Source organism: Rutilus rutilus (genome assembly GCF_951802725.1).
Source record: "Rutilus rutilus genome assembly, chromosome: 8".
NCBI classification, from domain to species: Eukaryota; Metazoa; Chordata; class Actinopteri; order Cypriniformes; family Leuciscidae; genus Rutilus; species Rutilus rutilus.
In genome coordinates, this window is record NC_140222.1 from 15345270 (window position 1) to 15361796 (window position 16527).

A 16527-nucleotide genomic window follows, 5' to 3' on the forward strand; every position below is an offset into this window, starting at 1 on the left:
AACGGCTCCCCCCACAACGCAGAGGCGAATTGCTAATGAGCTACTGCCGCTCTGCTGAAGCAAAGTCCCAGAAAACGGCACAGGTTTTGTGATTTTGGCTAAAAACGGCATAATCATCATTTAAAGACCACTGAGAATGTTTAAAAATAGTTCAAAATATGATCGGAGTGGGACTTTAAGACATCTAGCCTTTATATGATATCTATGGTGCTGCGGGTCTGCAGCTGGATACGTCTCCCCTGGGGAGGAGTTGTCGTGCAACGTCAAGGATGCAAGCTGCCGTTAAAATCCAAAGAAGAAGAAGAAGAGGAGTTGTCGTTATATTTGAAAATGGCGGAAAGCGGAGACGCGGCTGTATTCAAGTGTAAGTACATTATAAAACTTATTTGTGGTTAAATCGTATTATTTTAACATCATTTAAGTAAACGATTGACTTGTTAAAAGTTTAAATAATGTAAATTGAGGGTGTTCTTTTCCAGCCAATTCAGAAAAAAATATAGTTTTATCATTATTATTACGGAATAGTCCGAGCAAATGTTAATCAGCTAGCTAACACTGTTTTCTTTAAACAAAGACGTTCGTTGTTTAGCAGTTTAATGAGATGGTTACAAAACTACAGTAAATTAAAACTATTTTATTTCTCCTTTACCAGTGTTGATATTATGAAGTATTTGTTGGTTACATAGCAAGCTACTGTTAACAAGTGTAACTTTATGTTACCTCAGCTTTTCCATGTAACATTAATAAATGTTAGCACTACATGGAAAAGCTGAGGTAAAGTTACACTGGTTAACAGTATGAATAGATTGACCATGGATCATTTGTGTTGATTTTGCAGGGGCTGATGAACACACACGTGTTCTCATTGAGTGGAGAGTGGCTAATGAAGCCCTCTTCACTGGAAAAAGAAACGCTGCAATTAAAGGTTTTGAGTAAGTATACAAGACAAATGTAATATGTTAATTTATTCAAGTGTAGATTCGATGGTAAGTTAGTTGTATGTAAACATTTCTACTCAGGCTCTTACTGCATTCTTTTTATGCTTGATTTCTGTGCATTTATTGCAGAGTTTTTATAACAGAGCAGAGGCTAGAGGGCAAAATGTCTGCTCTTCAGATTAAAAAGAAATGGGAGAACCTTAAACAAAAATACAAAGTAAGATTTTTTATTATTATTATTGTAGTTCACCCTAAAATGAGAATTCTGTCATGATTGAATCATGCTCATGTTTGGCCCTGTAATGCAATCATTTAACAAATCATATGTTTTACAATGTAATTGACTGTCTTGATATTCTGTTTTCAAATATGTGTAGGATCTGAAATGTCCACAGACTGGGGTGAGCACTGAGGATGGGGGGGTAACAGCAGCATCCTGGAAATGGTATTCTGCCATGGATGAGGCAATAGGGGGCAGACCCTCCATCACACCACCCACCCTTATTGCCTCATCTGGCCCAGATGTTGCTGTTACCTCTCCATCCTCAGTGAGGTCAGAGCGTGAAAGAGTAGGGAGGAAAAGGAAAGATTTTGAGGAGGTGATTCGAGAGATGGAGGAGAGGGAAGCTGAAAGAGAAAGAGATGCCATTGAAAGGGAGGAGAGGCGATGGCAAGAGATGGAGGAAAAGGAGGAAAGAAAAAGAGAGCAACGAGAGCATGAGAAGAGACTAGAACAGGAGGCCAGAGAAAGAGAGGAACGAAGAGACCGAGAAGTGAGAGAGAGAGAAAGGAAAGATTTCTTCAGCTGTTAGAAATAATTGCAAAAAAATAATAAAGGAATCAAATGGTACACACTCTCTTTTCATTTATTTGTTAGTAAGTTCACAGTGTCATGCTGTTTTTGCTAGTTTTATTACAAAACACTTAATTCCCAGGGATTTACAGTAGCTAGATTGTCAGTTGTAAAGTGCTTAATATGTGGCATTGAGTAATTAATATTTTTTAGGTGTTTTGTGTGTGTGTTTTGTAACAGATTCCAGATGGTTTTTGAAACAAGTGCCTCACTGTAGAGAAATACCCACACACTCCAGACACTGTTAAAGTGTATTTGTTTTATTTTTTGTGTATATCACTTTTAAATGGATACAGAATACAAAGCTTAAAACAAAATCACAACTTTGGCATAAAGTAGTATAATAGAGCTTAAAGCACCACCAAAAGGAAAATTATTAAAACATTTTTTTTATAGTGTCATGATGAGGAAAGAAAATGAACTTCAGCAGCTTCAGTAAGGTAATTTTCACAGGTTTCTTAACGATCTAAAGGGACTTTGACACAAGCAATCTCATTTGTAGGCAGGGTCCGAAATTAACTTTTTGGCTCACCTGCCACGGGGACTGGTAGATGAAAAAATCCACCAGCCAAGCATATTTTTTACCGGCCAAAATAATAAACAGCCTTTTTTTTGTCACATATACATTCATTTCAGTACATTTAATTGAGATAATAAGGTATTATGTTGAATACAAAATAAAAAATTGTCCAGAGCAAAATTTGAAATGTAGCCTATAATAAAAAAAATCTATATATTGATCAAAATTAGAGAATATTTCATATTTTGGTATGAACATTCACCCGCCAGTGTGGCGGATAGCCAAGATGAGGACTTTACACCTTGGGTAATTTTGGATTTGGATTTGAAGTAAATAATTTGTAATTAAGCTCAAGTATGTGATATGTAGTTATAATTTTAAAGATTTGGTATACAAATTCACATATAGCCTAAGTGTGCCAGTGGTTGGTGGGTGTCACCTCTAGGGACCACTGTAGCTCCAAGATCCCCTGTCGATTAGCCTGGGTCTGCAATAACCCCAGTTACCATGTGCAGCCGCGAGGAGGCCCGACAGGAGTCTTGGTGATGGAGAGGCTTTGTCCAGCGGCAGTGAGCTGTAAGACAGAGGGATGCACGCAGATAGCCATGCACCTCTCTAACTACTACTACTGCACTGTACGCATCACAGCAACCTGTGGGCTGTGCCCACACACACACACCTAACTATTTACATAATAACTAACAGACAAGCTGGAACACTGTCAATCTAAGAACAAGAACTGATTTTAACCTGTGTTAAGTGTCTTACAGGTAATCATGCTCATGAAGAGCAGGCACACAGTTGCCTGGTGCAGACACCGCTGCAGCTAAATGGTCCCGCACGTGCTCTCCTGCGCTCCTCAACTTCTGGATCAACTATGTCCCCATTTAGAAGACCGAGGTTGTGGAGCACCGTGCAGCATGCAACAACATCTGGCACAAAAGCAGGGCTGACTTCCAGTGCCTTGAAAAAAATGGAACGCCAGCGCGTTTTCAGCATCCCGAAGGCCCTCTCGACGATGTTCCGTGCACGAGAATGCTTCCTATTGTAGCGAGCCTGTACAGCATTCTGTACAGGCTGTCTGTATGGCGTCATGAGGCAGATGGGCGCACTCAGGCAAGGATACCCACCATCTCCAAGGATGCATTTTCCTGCAGGTGGAAACAGGCGGCCAGTGTACACAGGGCTGTTCTTCAGCACCCTGGCATCGTGTACCGACCCAGGATACCCGACAAAAATGTCAAGGAACCTCCCCTGGTGGTCAGTGATGGCCTGCAGCTGTACAGAATTAAACAGCTTCCTGTTGAAATAGCACTGCACATCACTTGCTGGTGGTTTGATGCGGATGTGACAGCCATCTATTGCCCCAGCTACTACCCTGAAAGCTGGAGACCCTGCCAGCTGAGCAAAACCTGCTCCCACCACCTCCAGGTCATCTGCGCTGGGGAAAACGATGAGCTGCCTTAAAATGCCGATGACTGCCTTGCTCATTCTGTGCACAATGTCATGCACAGTAGACTTCGGGATGTCAAAGGCGAGTGACACTACCCAGTATGATGCTGCATGGGCCAGCCAGTAGAGGAAAACCAGCACCTCAACATCCTTTTCCCACCCATGGTCGCATTCAGGCTTCACTGCAGCAATCAAGGACTGGATGGACTGCCGTGAAAGTCGGAGGTTGGGGCGGAGGTCAGCTCCATTTAAAAGTGCTGTTTCTTGTCTCTCCTTGTATTGTTCAAGTGGTTGAGGCTGATATTGGATTTAGTAATTAGCAATAAGTAGACCAATAATTTCTAAAGTTAGTCATTATTACATTAATCTAATTACACTGTTGAAGATGTCATTTGTAGTTAGTAATACAAGTAACTTACCCAACTGTTATAATATCAGAAGTGAAACTGGAAGAACAGTGTGTTATTCAACCTAATTTTAATTTCCATGTAGGTGCAATCCTGCAGGTATTAGAAGAACATGGCAGCAGCTGAAATTTTAATATAAAAATAAGTTCAGTCAAGTAAGGCTTGTATGGGTGTAGGCTACCTGACTTTACAAACATGTGACATATTAAATAACTAAAGCATCCAGTGTCTAGCAGTGCAGCAGCATTTGTGGCTGAGGGAATTCCTGGAGGGACTTCAGAGCCAGTCCCAAAGATCCAAGGGCCTAGGTTTACATATGTGTTATTTTTTTATATAGGCTATTTTTGATATTTCCATTTATTTTACTTTGGGTTAGGATTTTTGTTGGTCCCAATAGATTCTGATGGTAATATCTGTCTTTTGGAGCCTCCAGTCCCAACAGAACCCCAGGCAGTTGTAAGTCGCCTACTCAATACACCAGAAATGATGACAAATAGTGTTATACAGTGTAGTCAACCAAATGCTCATCACATGGGGATGAAGAGTTTCTGCTGCCACAGAGAGGCCTAATGTTAATATTATGTGTCTACACATCAAACAATCTACACATTCACATTTTTTTCACATTTTTATGTGGAGTAGCCTATAGAACCTAAGTTTAAATCTAAGTATAAATGGGTATTCTTATCTCTCCCCGCGCCCCCAGAGTGTGGAAGAACAGCTGGAGGAGGGTCCATCAACTTCTGGTGCACAGATGAACACATTTCAGTGATTTTCAGTAAATGCCACAGTTTAACTCTGTAGAATTTGTTTAGAACTACATTATGTAACTCTAATCTGTGTTTTCAGTTGCCAGTTAAGGAGTTATATAGACTTCATCTTATTTTTTTTAAAAAAAGCAATATTTTATTTATTAATAAAAGATTAATTTTATTAATAAAAATGTACTGAAAGAATGAATGAGGTGTTTAAACACCACTTCCTCTTTAAAAAAGGGGAGGAGACCGAAAGAAACTATGTTTACCGAAGAAAACCTGCTTCCGACCAGGTTAGGTTCACAGAGTAAGTTACCATGGTAACTGACTCTGAGTATAAGTTACCTCTCTTTCTGAAACAGGCTTGACTTACTCTGCTTTCTCAGGTTTAACATACCTCCCATTCTGAAACAGAAAACTCAGAGTTTCCCTCATTTCAGGGTTAACATACTCAGAGTTTTCACTTAACCTCCTTTCTGAAACAGGCCCCTGGTCAAGCAAATATTTGTGCTTTGTTTCTGTTTGATATAATTGTAAATATATCTATTAAAATACTGATATTGTGGTCTATAACTCCTCCCCGAACTCCACGCTGTCCTGTATCTTGCTCTCTCATTGGCTATCGGTCATCGCCGATGTAGTTTTCAGCAGGGCCGTGCAGAGACCTCTGGAGGGGCAGGTGCTCAAAGTATAAAAGGGGGGCACATGGAACAAGGCTTTAAATGGGGCTGTGTTTTTCCTGGCTTAAAATGAGGCGGAGGTGGTAAAATCCTAATAATGTATTTTAATAATAAGATAATAAAATGTGTATTTCTTTGTAGATCATCATATAGCCTAATGTGTTTCCCACATCATTTTTGTGGGTGGAGCTTGGTACCTCTAGGGGGGTCCGGGGGCATGCCCCCCCGTAAGAAAATTTTGTACATTTTAAAGATAAATTCATTAATCTGGTGCACTTTGAGTCACCCGAATCCACTGTTAAAAATAAATAATCCACCCGCAAACCGCCCATATTCTTTGATTTAGATATCTGCATCTGATCATCACATTACAATTATTCAAATTCTTAGTGTTAAGCATGATAGTATGGTAACATATCACACTGAAGTAGGCTGATTTAAAATTAACATTTATATAAAATAAAAGTTCTTCTTTTGGCAAAATTACATTTCCTTAATAGCCTAAACAGAGGCTTTTCTCCCTTCAAACTTAAATTGTCAATGTTTCATTACATCACTGTTTGAAATCTCTAATTTTTTGTATCTTTTATAAAGGGCATCTTTCCCCTAATTTTATTAAATGTATGCTCCAACTTTCATTTCAAATTCTTAAATTTGATCAATATATTATAGTTATTATATTATAGTTACCAATCACATTAAATAATTTACATTGAAAAATTATAACTGTATTAAATTAGATTATTTTAAATATTTTTGAATATACAAAAATAAGGAATGTTGAAAAGATGATACTTTATGAAACTAAACCGCCAGTAGGAGGCGGCAGGCGACCGTTTTAATGAGCGAGTCATTGAGTCATTCATTCAAACGATTCGTTCAATCGGCTGATTTATTCAGAATGAGGCAGTTTGTGAATGGGTAATTGAATCTTTGACTCAACCGATTCGTTCAAAATGCTGAATCATTCAGTAATGCAACAAGTGTTGCTGTGAGATGCGCGATGGTTGTGCGGTGATATTTGTTTGGAACTATTTTCGCTGCTGAAACAGAACAAAAACAGTCATTGCGTCTAAAATGTAAGTGACTTAATTTTAACTATTTGTTTATTGACCTGTTATGAAATCAGTCTCGGTTTTAATCTTGATGGCATTCAGGAAAACAGTTACTTCTACAGCCTACACACTGCAATATAAACAACATCTCTGCATGCTCTCTTCACGTCGTCCTTGTAAAATAATAATAATAAGTAAACAAACATCAAAATCACTTCGCTGAAAATGAAACGCCACTTACCAGCAGCCGCAGATTTTAAGATATCTTCTGGTAGTGCGCGTAGCCGCGCGAAATTAAAGAATGTGCGTGCAGCGTGAGGAATCGTTCTGGATGAGTTCGTCAGGTGAAAGGTCATCATGTGGATCATTTCATTTACGGCTAAATTATTATTTATTAATTTTACTAATAGTTAGGTTGGGCAGGCATCCACAAAAGGGCCTTTAATTACAAAAAAAGGAGAGGAAATTTTGCCTTGACAAAAGGGCACTTTGGGCACCAAGGGGCAAAGGGGCAGGTGCTCGAGCACCCAAGTGTCTAGTGTCTTTGGACAGCTCTTTGGTCTTGGCCATGTTAGTAGTTGGATTCTTACTGATTGTATGGGGTGGACAGGTGTCTTTATGCAGCTAACGACCTCAAACAGGTGCATCTAATTTAGGATAATAAATGGAGTGGAGGTGGACATTTTAAAGGCAGACTAACAGGTCTTTGAGGGTCAGAATTCTAGCTGATAGACATGTGTTCAAACACTTATTTGCAGCTGTATCATACAAATAAATAGTTAAAAAATCATATATTGTGATTTCTGGATTTTTTTTTTTTTTTAGATCATGTGAGAGAGTGGACATGCACCTACGATGACAATTTCAGACCCCTCCAGGATTTCCAAGTGGGAGAACTTGCAAAATAGCAGGGTGTTCAAATACTTATTTTCCTCACTGTATATATAAAGTCTGGGTAGATGCAAAGTCAGCTTTTCCACCTTTTGACCACAAGATGTCCTTAGTGTGCACCTGTTGGCTTTGCTTCAGAAGGCCTTTATTAAAGGTGAACTAAGTAACTTTTTTTACCTTAACTGAACCTTACCTTAACTCTGCTTAAATGCCGTCATTATTGCGCTCCCTCACGCTGTTCAAACCTGAATGAAGAAGACGTTTTAAAGAATATCCCATCTGCTTTGATGTCGTTGATCTGCTAGCCTCTGGTGTCTGAGAATAGCCAACGAGTTTTTACAACAGTGTTGTCAAATATCTATTCCGAAGCTGTGGGGGAGCTCTAGAGAGAAACCTGCGAGCAAAAAGCGAGAATACAGCGAAGAAATCCTGAAGTTACTGAATGCAGCTTTAACCCACCTAAGCCATGTGGAGCACTTTTATGATGGATGTGTTGTGCCTTTGCTTTCCAGCTAAAGACATAGAATTAAATTAGAATGCAGACAGATTTATCGTCAACTCAACTTGTGTCTTTACTCAGTTTTTCTGTCTCCACTCCGTGTAATGACGATACACGCATTACGCTTAAAGGGTCATTTCACCCGTGGAGACATGAATGTGTATTGAAAGTGGGTCATTTATGTAGAAGAAATGTGAAATTATTTTTGAATTTGGAGCTTTCTAGACTGAGAAAAGCCAGAAAATGTATTTTTGGCTTATGTGGATGAAAGACAACAACTCCCAGAATGCACTTGCTTCGCTGCTCTACGAGTCCACTCCCAAGCCACGCCTACCGGTAAGACAGCGCAGTTGAAAACAAAAACATCAAGGCAAGGCTAGGCTACTCTATCTGAGAAGCGAGCTGCCAATAAAAACGAAAAAGAAGAAGAAGAAGGCTAGGCTACGAGTGAGTCTCCGTGACGAGTTTGCCCAAAATGTCCGGGATTCGGCTTTTGCGTTCTACAGTCGCCATTCATCATGTTTACTGTGGCGAGCAGGACGAGGCTGAGGGGCGCGGGAGAATGGCGCGAGGCCGGTGGCGTGATTACTGACGACCGACACCTGTGAGGCACTGTTCTCGTATCTCGCACGGAGGAGCAGGTATTTTCTTAGCAATGGTAAAACACACATCAACCGATCACGCCACCGGCCTCGCGTCTTTCAACCGATCACGCCACCGGCCTCGCGTCTTTCTCCCGCGGCGCTAGCCTCCTGCTCCCTGTATTACTGTGATTACTGATGAGCGCGCCTGTGAGATGCACCGGTCTTATGGGCTATCTCTCACGGAGGTGCGGGTATTTTCTTAGCAATGTTAAAACGCAAATCAACCGATCACTTGTTTAGCATTCATGTAAACATTACATTCAGATTCACCAATCGGGGTGAATTCAGTTAGATTGAAACAAAAGGTGTGCATGTAAACAATGGATGGCGACCGCAGAAAGCAAAAGCTGAATCCCGGACATTTTTGTCGATCTCGACGGCCGGTGTTACAATATATTCGGTTTCTGAAATATTTGGTTCCAGGGGGTGGGGCTATCATGAATATTCATGAGATTAAATCGCGGGCGGGGCGACCAACAGGCGAGTAGCAACAGGCGAGTGGAACAGAAATTATTAGCGAGCGCCTCAGATCGCGTTTTGCTAAAATACTCCTATAACTGGTCAGTGGTCACATTTAACATTTACATGTTAATGAATCGGTTTTGTAGCATGTGTTTACCTTAACTATTACAGACCTGATCACTAGGACGCCTTGGAAGACAACACACCTACAATAAAATGCATATTTCTCAATTTTCTCAAGAATGACTTAAAAAAAGCTTTTCAAATGTGTATGATTGCATCTTTAAATAAATATTGAAAATATATATTCTTGTTTTTATTCTGTCAAACGAAATTGTCTGCATATTCGAATAGTCTTTATTAAAAATTATAGGCTGATTGCTCAAGACAACACTTGGAACTTGAAGATGCATGTTTTGAATGTTGCTTTACACTCAACTAAAAATCATTTTGATATACCATCCTCGTACTTCGAAGGCTATCATAAATTTTAAACTTAAGTTGGATGAACAGTTGTTTTCTCTTGCAATGTTTTAGAATGTTGTCAAATTAAGTGAGAATTATTTCCATTTTCTACTGTAGTAATATTTCCCTTTTCTGACCTCATTATGTAATAATAACAGCCAAGTTTGTTCACCAAATAATTAGGCTACTAACTCATGGGTTAGAATTTGCTCCATGAATGTAGCTCTAAATTGAAACTCAGCTATTAGCATTTTCACATATATAGGAACTTGTGGTTAAATGTTTTCAGGAGTCTGTGAGATGTTTCTTGAAGGCATGCTCTGTGTGCATTGAACAGTACTCAGGAAAAGAAACAAGGAAGAGGCCACTTATGTTTTAAGGCATAATTCAAAACAATGTAACAATCCAAAAGTAAGTGCACTAAACTGTAATAAAAAAAAGAAAAAATGCTAGAAAATTGATTCATTTTTTATTTGGCACAGTCAAATTTCTGACGGTCGTTGAAATCATGCTGTGGATGGGAGTACCAAATTAAGGGCTTTGGCATGCAGGGCAAAGGAAAACCTGTTTCTTGTTTGGCCGATTCACACATATCCAATGTTACCAGCCATTGTAACTGTCACATTCAATCTGAAAGAGACAGTGACAGACATTATGAAAAATTAAACGAGCAAAGTTAGAAAAAAATAAAGAACAGATTAAAATACCCAAGAGTCAATGTTGTCCTGTGTGTAAGGATATTTGTCCCCACATGACAAGCATAGGTCAGACAGGTCTTCTGTGGAAACAAAAGCATCAAGGTATTTGTGTAATGATGCATATCACCAAGCAATATCCTGTATAACTTGGGTTTAAAAAAAAAAAAAACACCAGTTTGCTGTAGCACACACAGGCCTATGTTTTGCCGCATCAGAGCAACATCTGCGTCAGTGCATGGAAACTCCAAGCTGCCCCCATTTAGAACTGCTTCAGCAAACTACAAAGAGCATTGACAAAGCAAAATCAATATATATATATATATATATATATATATATATATATATATATATATATATATATCAATTATGTACCTTGCAGACAAATACACCACATGAATTCCCATCCCTTTGGATGTTGTGTGGTAATGTTTGACATTGCCACTTTGTGGTTGGAGTGCCTTTGCTGGCCATAAATTCACTTGGGTAGAAGAAAAGAAGATTAATAAAAATGAAGATCAACATTTTGAGTATCTTCATACATTTGTCCTTACCTTACAACCTTTCTGCAGTGAAGCAGTTTGGCTCGGCTTTCACCAAGGGAGTTTACATACAAAATTATCCTTTCTTTGGGATATATCATCTGTCAAGATGGGGTCATGAAAAAAAAAAAAAAAAAAAAAAGAACAAACCAGGAGTGTCCAGTGGTTAGACTCGTTAACAGACCCCACCAGCACATCATATGTCTCTAGATCCATCTACAGCAAACAGGTATAAATGTGGCATTCCAATAACAGATTACCAAATTATCTGAGAACATGAGTTACTTGTATGGCATCAGGATTTTGTTTTTTTTACCCTTTTCATCAAACTGGCCTTCCTCTTCCAAATATTGGTGGCTTGAAAGGAATCCAGGACAAATGCCCTGCCTGAATAATTCCTCACAAGGCAGGTCAGGTACGCATTAATGACCTGTGGTGAAAAGGAAGGATGACAGACTTGCAAGGTATAACTGTATGACTACAGAATATGGTCTATTCTAAAAGCGAAATGAAAGTGAACTACAGTAAATTGTATCAATCATGTTAACTGCAGCACAAACCTCACTTTCAAGTTTTACCCCAGGTTTGAGGCGTTCCAAATCCCAGGTAAAGACCTTGTACGGGCCAACTTTACTGCAAAGTTTCCCACCCATTTTCTTTGCCCATATGTCTTGTAACACTACAGAGAGATGGAAGAAAATCTTCAACAAATGTAATTTACATGTAGGAGATATAAATTTTGAAGGAAAACACGTACAACACATACCTGAAGAACAAGATATTTGAGGGGAATGCTGTACGTCCGACTGGGTGACAGGACTGGAGGTAGGATGAGGTGCAAGGCCAGGTAGAAGTGGAGACTGGGTGGCAGGACTGGAGGTAGGATGAGGTGCAAGGCCAGGTAGAAGTGGAGACTGGGTGGCAGGACTGGAGGTAGGCTGGGGGTCAAGGCAGGCAGCAGAAATGGATTTTGAAGATGGTGGGCCAGCAGGTATTGGATTAAAAAGAACAGAACACTGTGTTCCAGGATGCATCACGACATGAGGGAGGGGCATGGGAAAAGGCACATTGAGAGGTAGTGATACCATGCTGCAGGGAAAGGTGTGTATAGGGCAGGGTAACAGGGTGGAGGAAAGGCATGAATTTGAGAGGTGCTTGTAGAACAGGGGACTGGGGAGGAACGTGAGGGACTGAAGGCACAGTAGCAGGAGGGCAAAACTTCTGAACTTTTGGAGGAGGATCTTCCAAAAAATGAATTAAATGGTCAATATTGATTTTGGGAATTTGTTTCCCTTCATCATCCTCCACATCAATGGATTTGCCCTCCACGTTTGTAACAGTGGATGGACCCAAATAATCTGGGTCCAGCTTGCCCCCCTTTCTCTGCTTGCTTCTGATGTTCTGCCGCAGGACCCTGTCTCCAACCTGAATATCAATGGCCATTCCTTTCTCCAATTTCCTTTTTTTAACTTTACCTTGCACATTTGTAATGTTGTCCTGCACAGTTTTAAAAATGCTGTCCTGCCTTGTAATGCATTCTGTGATACATTCCTCTGCCACAATGTCCTCCACACTTTCGTTGATCTATATAAAGAAATTTTATTTGATTGGCAATTGCAGGTTTGATTGCTTTTTAAAAAATAATTTAGATGCATTGTGCTTACCTCATAATTGTCTGGCACCTCACAAGGATACCTTGCCTCACGGCCAAACATTAAAAATTCTAGGGCGAGAATTTGGTGGTTATTTGTTTTTTAGTTCGGAGACCGAACATTGCAGCCTCCAAATAATCTGCCCATGTGTCTGGACGTTTTCCCACAAGCTTGCTCAAAGACCTGAAATACAAGTCTTACAGTTAATCACCTATAGTGAGTGTGAGACTTAGGCATTTCAATTAAATGTACCTGATAAATGAGTAAATATACAATGAACAGACAAGAGCAGATACATTCTTCATCTGCCATTCATGTATTGTTTTATCAGTTGAATGGTCACTTACATACCTCTGAATTGTGCCATTTAATTTTTCAACCAGTCCATTGGTCTGCGGATGGTATGGGGCACATAAACTTCTTTTAATGCCAAGGACTTGGCAGACACCCATATTGATCTAGACGAACCAACACAAGACTTTAATTATTCATATTTTTCCAATTATTCAAATTTTAAAGGCGTAATTCTCTAACCTTGTTCACAAATTCTTTGCCTTGATCAGTCAAAAGCCTTTTTGGGGCACCAAATTTGTAAAATAGCTTAACAATGCAGGCTGTTACCTCCTCAGCACTCTTAGTCTTTAGTGGGAAAGCCTCACACCACTTTGTGAAATAGTCTACCATTACACAAATGCACTGGTAGTCCTCTTTAGTTGGTGTGAGCTTTCCCACTAAATCCATGCCAACAATGTCCCATGGCTCAGCCACCTGACAAAAAAAAAAAAAAAAATACTTTCTTAAAGTGAGAATATTCTTCATTAAACAAACACACAACTTACCTCAATAGGGGTATATTCAGCTTTGTCCTTAATTTCAGCTTGCTTTTTCTGGCATGCTGCACAGTGCATAACCTAAAACATTTTTGTTAAAATGGTTTAATTTTTGATAGAGCTAGGAAAGTATTAAGACATGAATGTCAGTTAATTGCACTCACCCAGGTTTTAATATCAATGGTCATGGCAGGCCAATAAAACCTTTTACTAATGGCATCAGTTGTCTTCTGAACACCACAGTGTGCACCAATTGGACTGCTGTGGAACTCATGAAATACCCGTTTGGCCTCCTCTGCTGAGTCCAAAACTTTGGCCAGTACACCCTCTCCTCTTTTCCGTATATAGTATAAAACCTCATCTGAAAGTAGTTGAAAGTTTTGGTAATGAAGAAACTGTCAGAGAAATCACTAAGTGTGACTTTTCTCACCCTTGATTGTGAAGTTCTGTGCCCTTCTAAGAAGGACATATTTTTCATTTTTAGAAATGGCATGGGGAACCTTTCCAGATTTTTTTAATTCGTACAAGGTTTGAAACATTTGCTTTTCCATATTGACAGCCAAAATGACAAATCCAACAAAGATGGGTAGGCTTATTTATATGAATTGTGAATGAGTCTCGTTATTCTTTTAACACATCTCCATAGATAATTGGATGTTGAATGCTTCACTAACTATAATGAATGTAATTTTTTTATTGGCCAGAGCTGTGTTCATTAAAGAATTGAACAGATATTCAAGTCACAAAAGAACTTTCTCAGGTGTGGTTGATCATAGGCATATAATTAAAAAAGTAATTTAAAGAAGAGCATATACCATGCTAATAATATAATACAATATACATAAAGTAAACTAAATATCCTAAACACTATACTGTTTAAATTTGATAAACAAAAAGTATCTCCCTCAACATATTTCTGTGTAAAAAATTTTTTTTTTTTTTTTTTTTATTCTTGCGTTCATTAACTGAAAATTACTTTTAGATGGTGTCTTAAAAGTGTATATATATTTTTTTTATTCAAATATGCATTTATAACTATACATTTCCTTCATTTTTGGTATAGGCTACCTGAGTCTTCTACACCAATATGTTTTTGTGTTGACTTATTTACAAAAACACTTATTTACAAAAAGATGATATAAGAATGATAACATTACTAAACTGATAAGATGTAGGACTATTTTTTATGTTTAATGGTTAGTCATTATTATTGCTTAATTTGATAAACATTCTAAAACATTTCTAGAGAAAACAACCGTTAATGCACCTGAAGCTTAACATTCATGATAACTTTTATTAAAGTATGAGGTTTGTGTTTTAAAAGGATTTTCAGATGAGTGTAAAGCAACATTCAAAGCATGCAACTCCAAGTTCTTGTGTTGTTTTGAGCTATAAGCCTAGAATTGAAAGGCTATTTTAATAATATGCAGACAACTTTGGGAGACAGAATAAAAACACAAGAATACATTTGTAAATATTTATTTAAAGATGCAATCATACACATACAAATTAAATCATGAGAAACGTAGCCTACAGTTCTATCAGAAAATGTCAACAACTAATCTGGGAGAAATATGCATTTTTTGTAGGTTGTCTTCCAACGCTTAGTGATCAGGTCTGTAATAGTTAAGGTAAACACATGCTACAAAACCGATTCATTACTTACAAAATGTGACCAATGACCAGTTATAGGAGTATTTTAGCAAAACGCGATCTGAGGCGCTCGCTAATAATTTCTGTTCCACTCGCCTGTTGCTACTCGCCTGTTGGTCGCCCCGCCCGCGATTTGATCTCATGAATATTCATGATAGCCCCACCCACTGGAACCAAATATTTCTGAAACCGAATATATTGTAACACCGGACATGTCTGGGAAATAGAGTATGGTAACCCCTACTACTCAGCTTTCTTCGTCCCTGTTTTCTGCAGGTTTCTGCCGTTGAAATCAAACGCACTCGCACTGATCTGTGATAGGTCTGTTAGCGCATTAGGTCCAACCCCCTATGGGCGGGTTTGAAAGGGTGGATCTAGTGCTTGTAGTCAACAGAAATCCCCCCCTCTTACACTTCCTCCTACAATGACGCAAAATGACGATTTTTGCGTCATTGTAGGAGGAAGTGTAAAGAGGTAAATACAGATTTCTCTCGTCTCGGGGGAAAATGAAAAAATGTTGCATGACCATTCAATAGTATGACTGGGTTTCTAACAATGCAAAGCTTAATGCAAATGGGTGAAGTGTCCCTTTAAGACATGACATCTCCCCTTTGCTTGGAATTAAACATGCCTTTGAAAATTGCATAGTAAACATTGTAAACTTATTCAACTGTAATAATCAATATAACCTATCAATGTTCCACCAACAGAAGTGATAACTTCAGAACATATAGACCTCTTATTTTCAATGTTAAACTTCCTCTTACATTTCCATTGTAGCCTGAGGACTTATTGTTTTTAAACATCTTTTAAATATAAATGTAATGTGAACACAGTGAAAATATGTATATGCATAACATTTCAGTGCCTGCAATTTCCTCAACAGGATCACTCAACAATAAAGTCTTTAAATCTCTCTGGCAATCTGGTTTGTCTCTGTGGTCTCATTTGCCACCACATACTCTGGGTATGCATTTTATCAGACATAATTTGCCCAGTGTTCTCTGTCACTGATTTGACTGGTTCTGTCTCTTCTTGGCTTTGCCGTTCTACTGGACTATCACTTGCATTCCCGCTGAAGAATTTCTTCACAAACATTGTGTTCCTTTTATATTGTGCTCCCCCTGAATCTTCAATAGTCACAGAATTTCCCTTTTTGGACACGACAGTGTATGGGACTTGACTGAATGCAGTTGTCAGTTTATCTGTCTTTTCTTGCCTCACCAGAACATGATCTCCCATATCCAGCAGTGAGCTTTTTGCCCCTCTTCGGTGGTCTGCGTAAAGCTTGTTTTTTCCTTTTTGATCTGCATCATGATCCCTTACATCCTGGTCATTCCACGGCATGGTAAAATTGGGTAGTTTCCCCCTGATATTCTATTGAAAAGCAGTTCAGCTGGACAATTCCCGGTGGTGTTATGGTAAATAGCTCTGTAGGTGGCCACATATCTGTGGAGCTCCTTTTTCCAGTCTAGGCCTTCTGCCTGAGCAATCCGTATGCGTTTCAGTATAGATGCATTCTACCTGTCCACTT

The 16527-nt window shown here is 39.0% G+C and overlaps 1 protein-coding gene across 1 annotated transcript; it reads left to right on the plus strand.

The window, feature by feature from the left end:
• The first annotated feature begins 222 nt into the window (after positions 1-222).
• On the plus strand, positions 223-5412 carry LOC311295226 (uncharacterized protein). The gene is made up of 4 exons (XM_084416490.1): positions 223-364; positions 839-932; positions 1068-1155; positions 3072-5412. The coding sequence occupies exons 1-4, from the start codon at positions 331-333 to the stop codon at positions 3360-3362; spliced, it is 507 nt and encodes a 168-aa protein (XP_084272616.1). The 5' UTR covers positions 223-330; the 3' UTR covers positions 3363-5412.
• Positions 5413-16527: the final 11115 nt, after the last annotated feature.

What these genes read in the sequence shown, in the direction of transcription:
- LOC311295226 (XM_084416490.1), top strand. Translation starts at nt 331, where the DNA reads ATGGCGGAAAGCGGAGACGCGGCTGTATTCAAGT. An exon ending in GCTGCAATTAAAGGTTTTGA is followed by an intron (nt 933 to 1,067) that starts GTAAGTATACAA and finishes CATTTATTGCAG; the next exon opens with AGTTTTTATAACAGAGCAGA. An exon ending in ACCTTAAACAAAAATACAAA is followed by an intron (nt 1,156 to 3,071) that starts GTAAGATTTTTT and finishes ACCTGTGTTAAG; the next exon opens with TGTCTTACAGGTAATCATGC.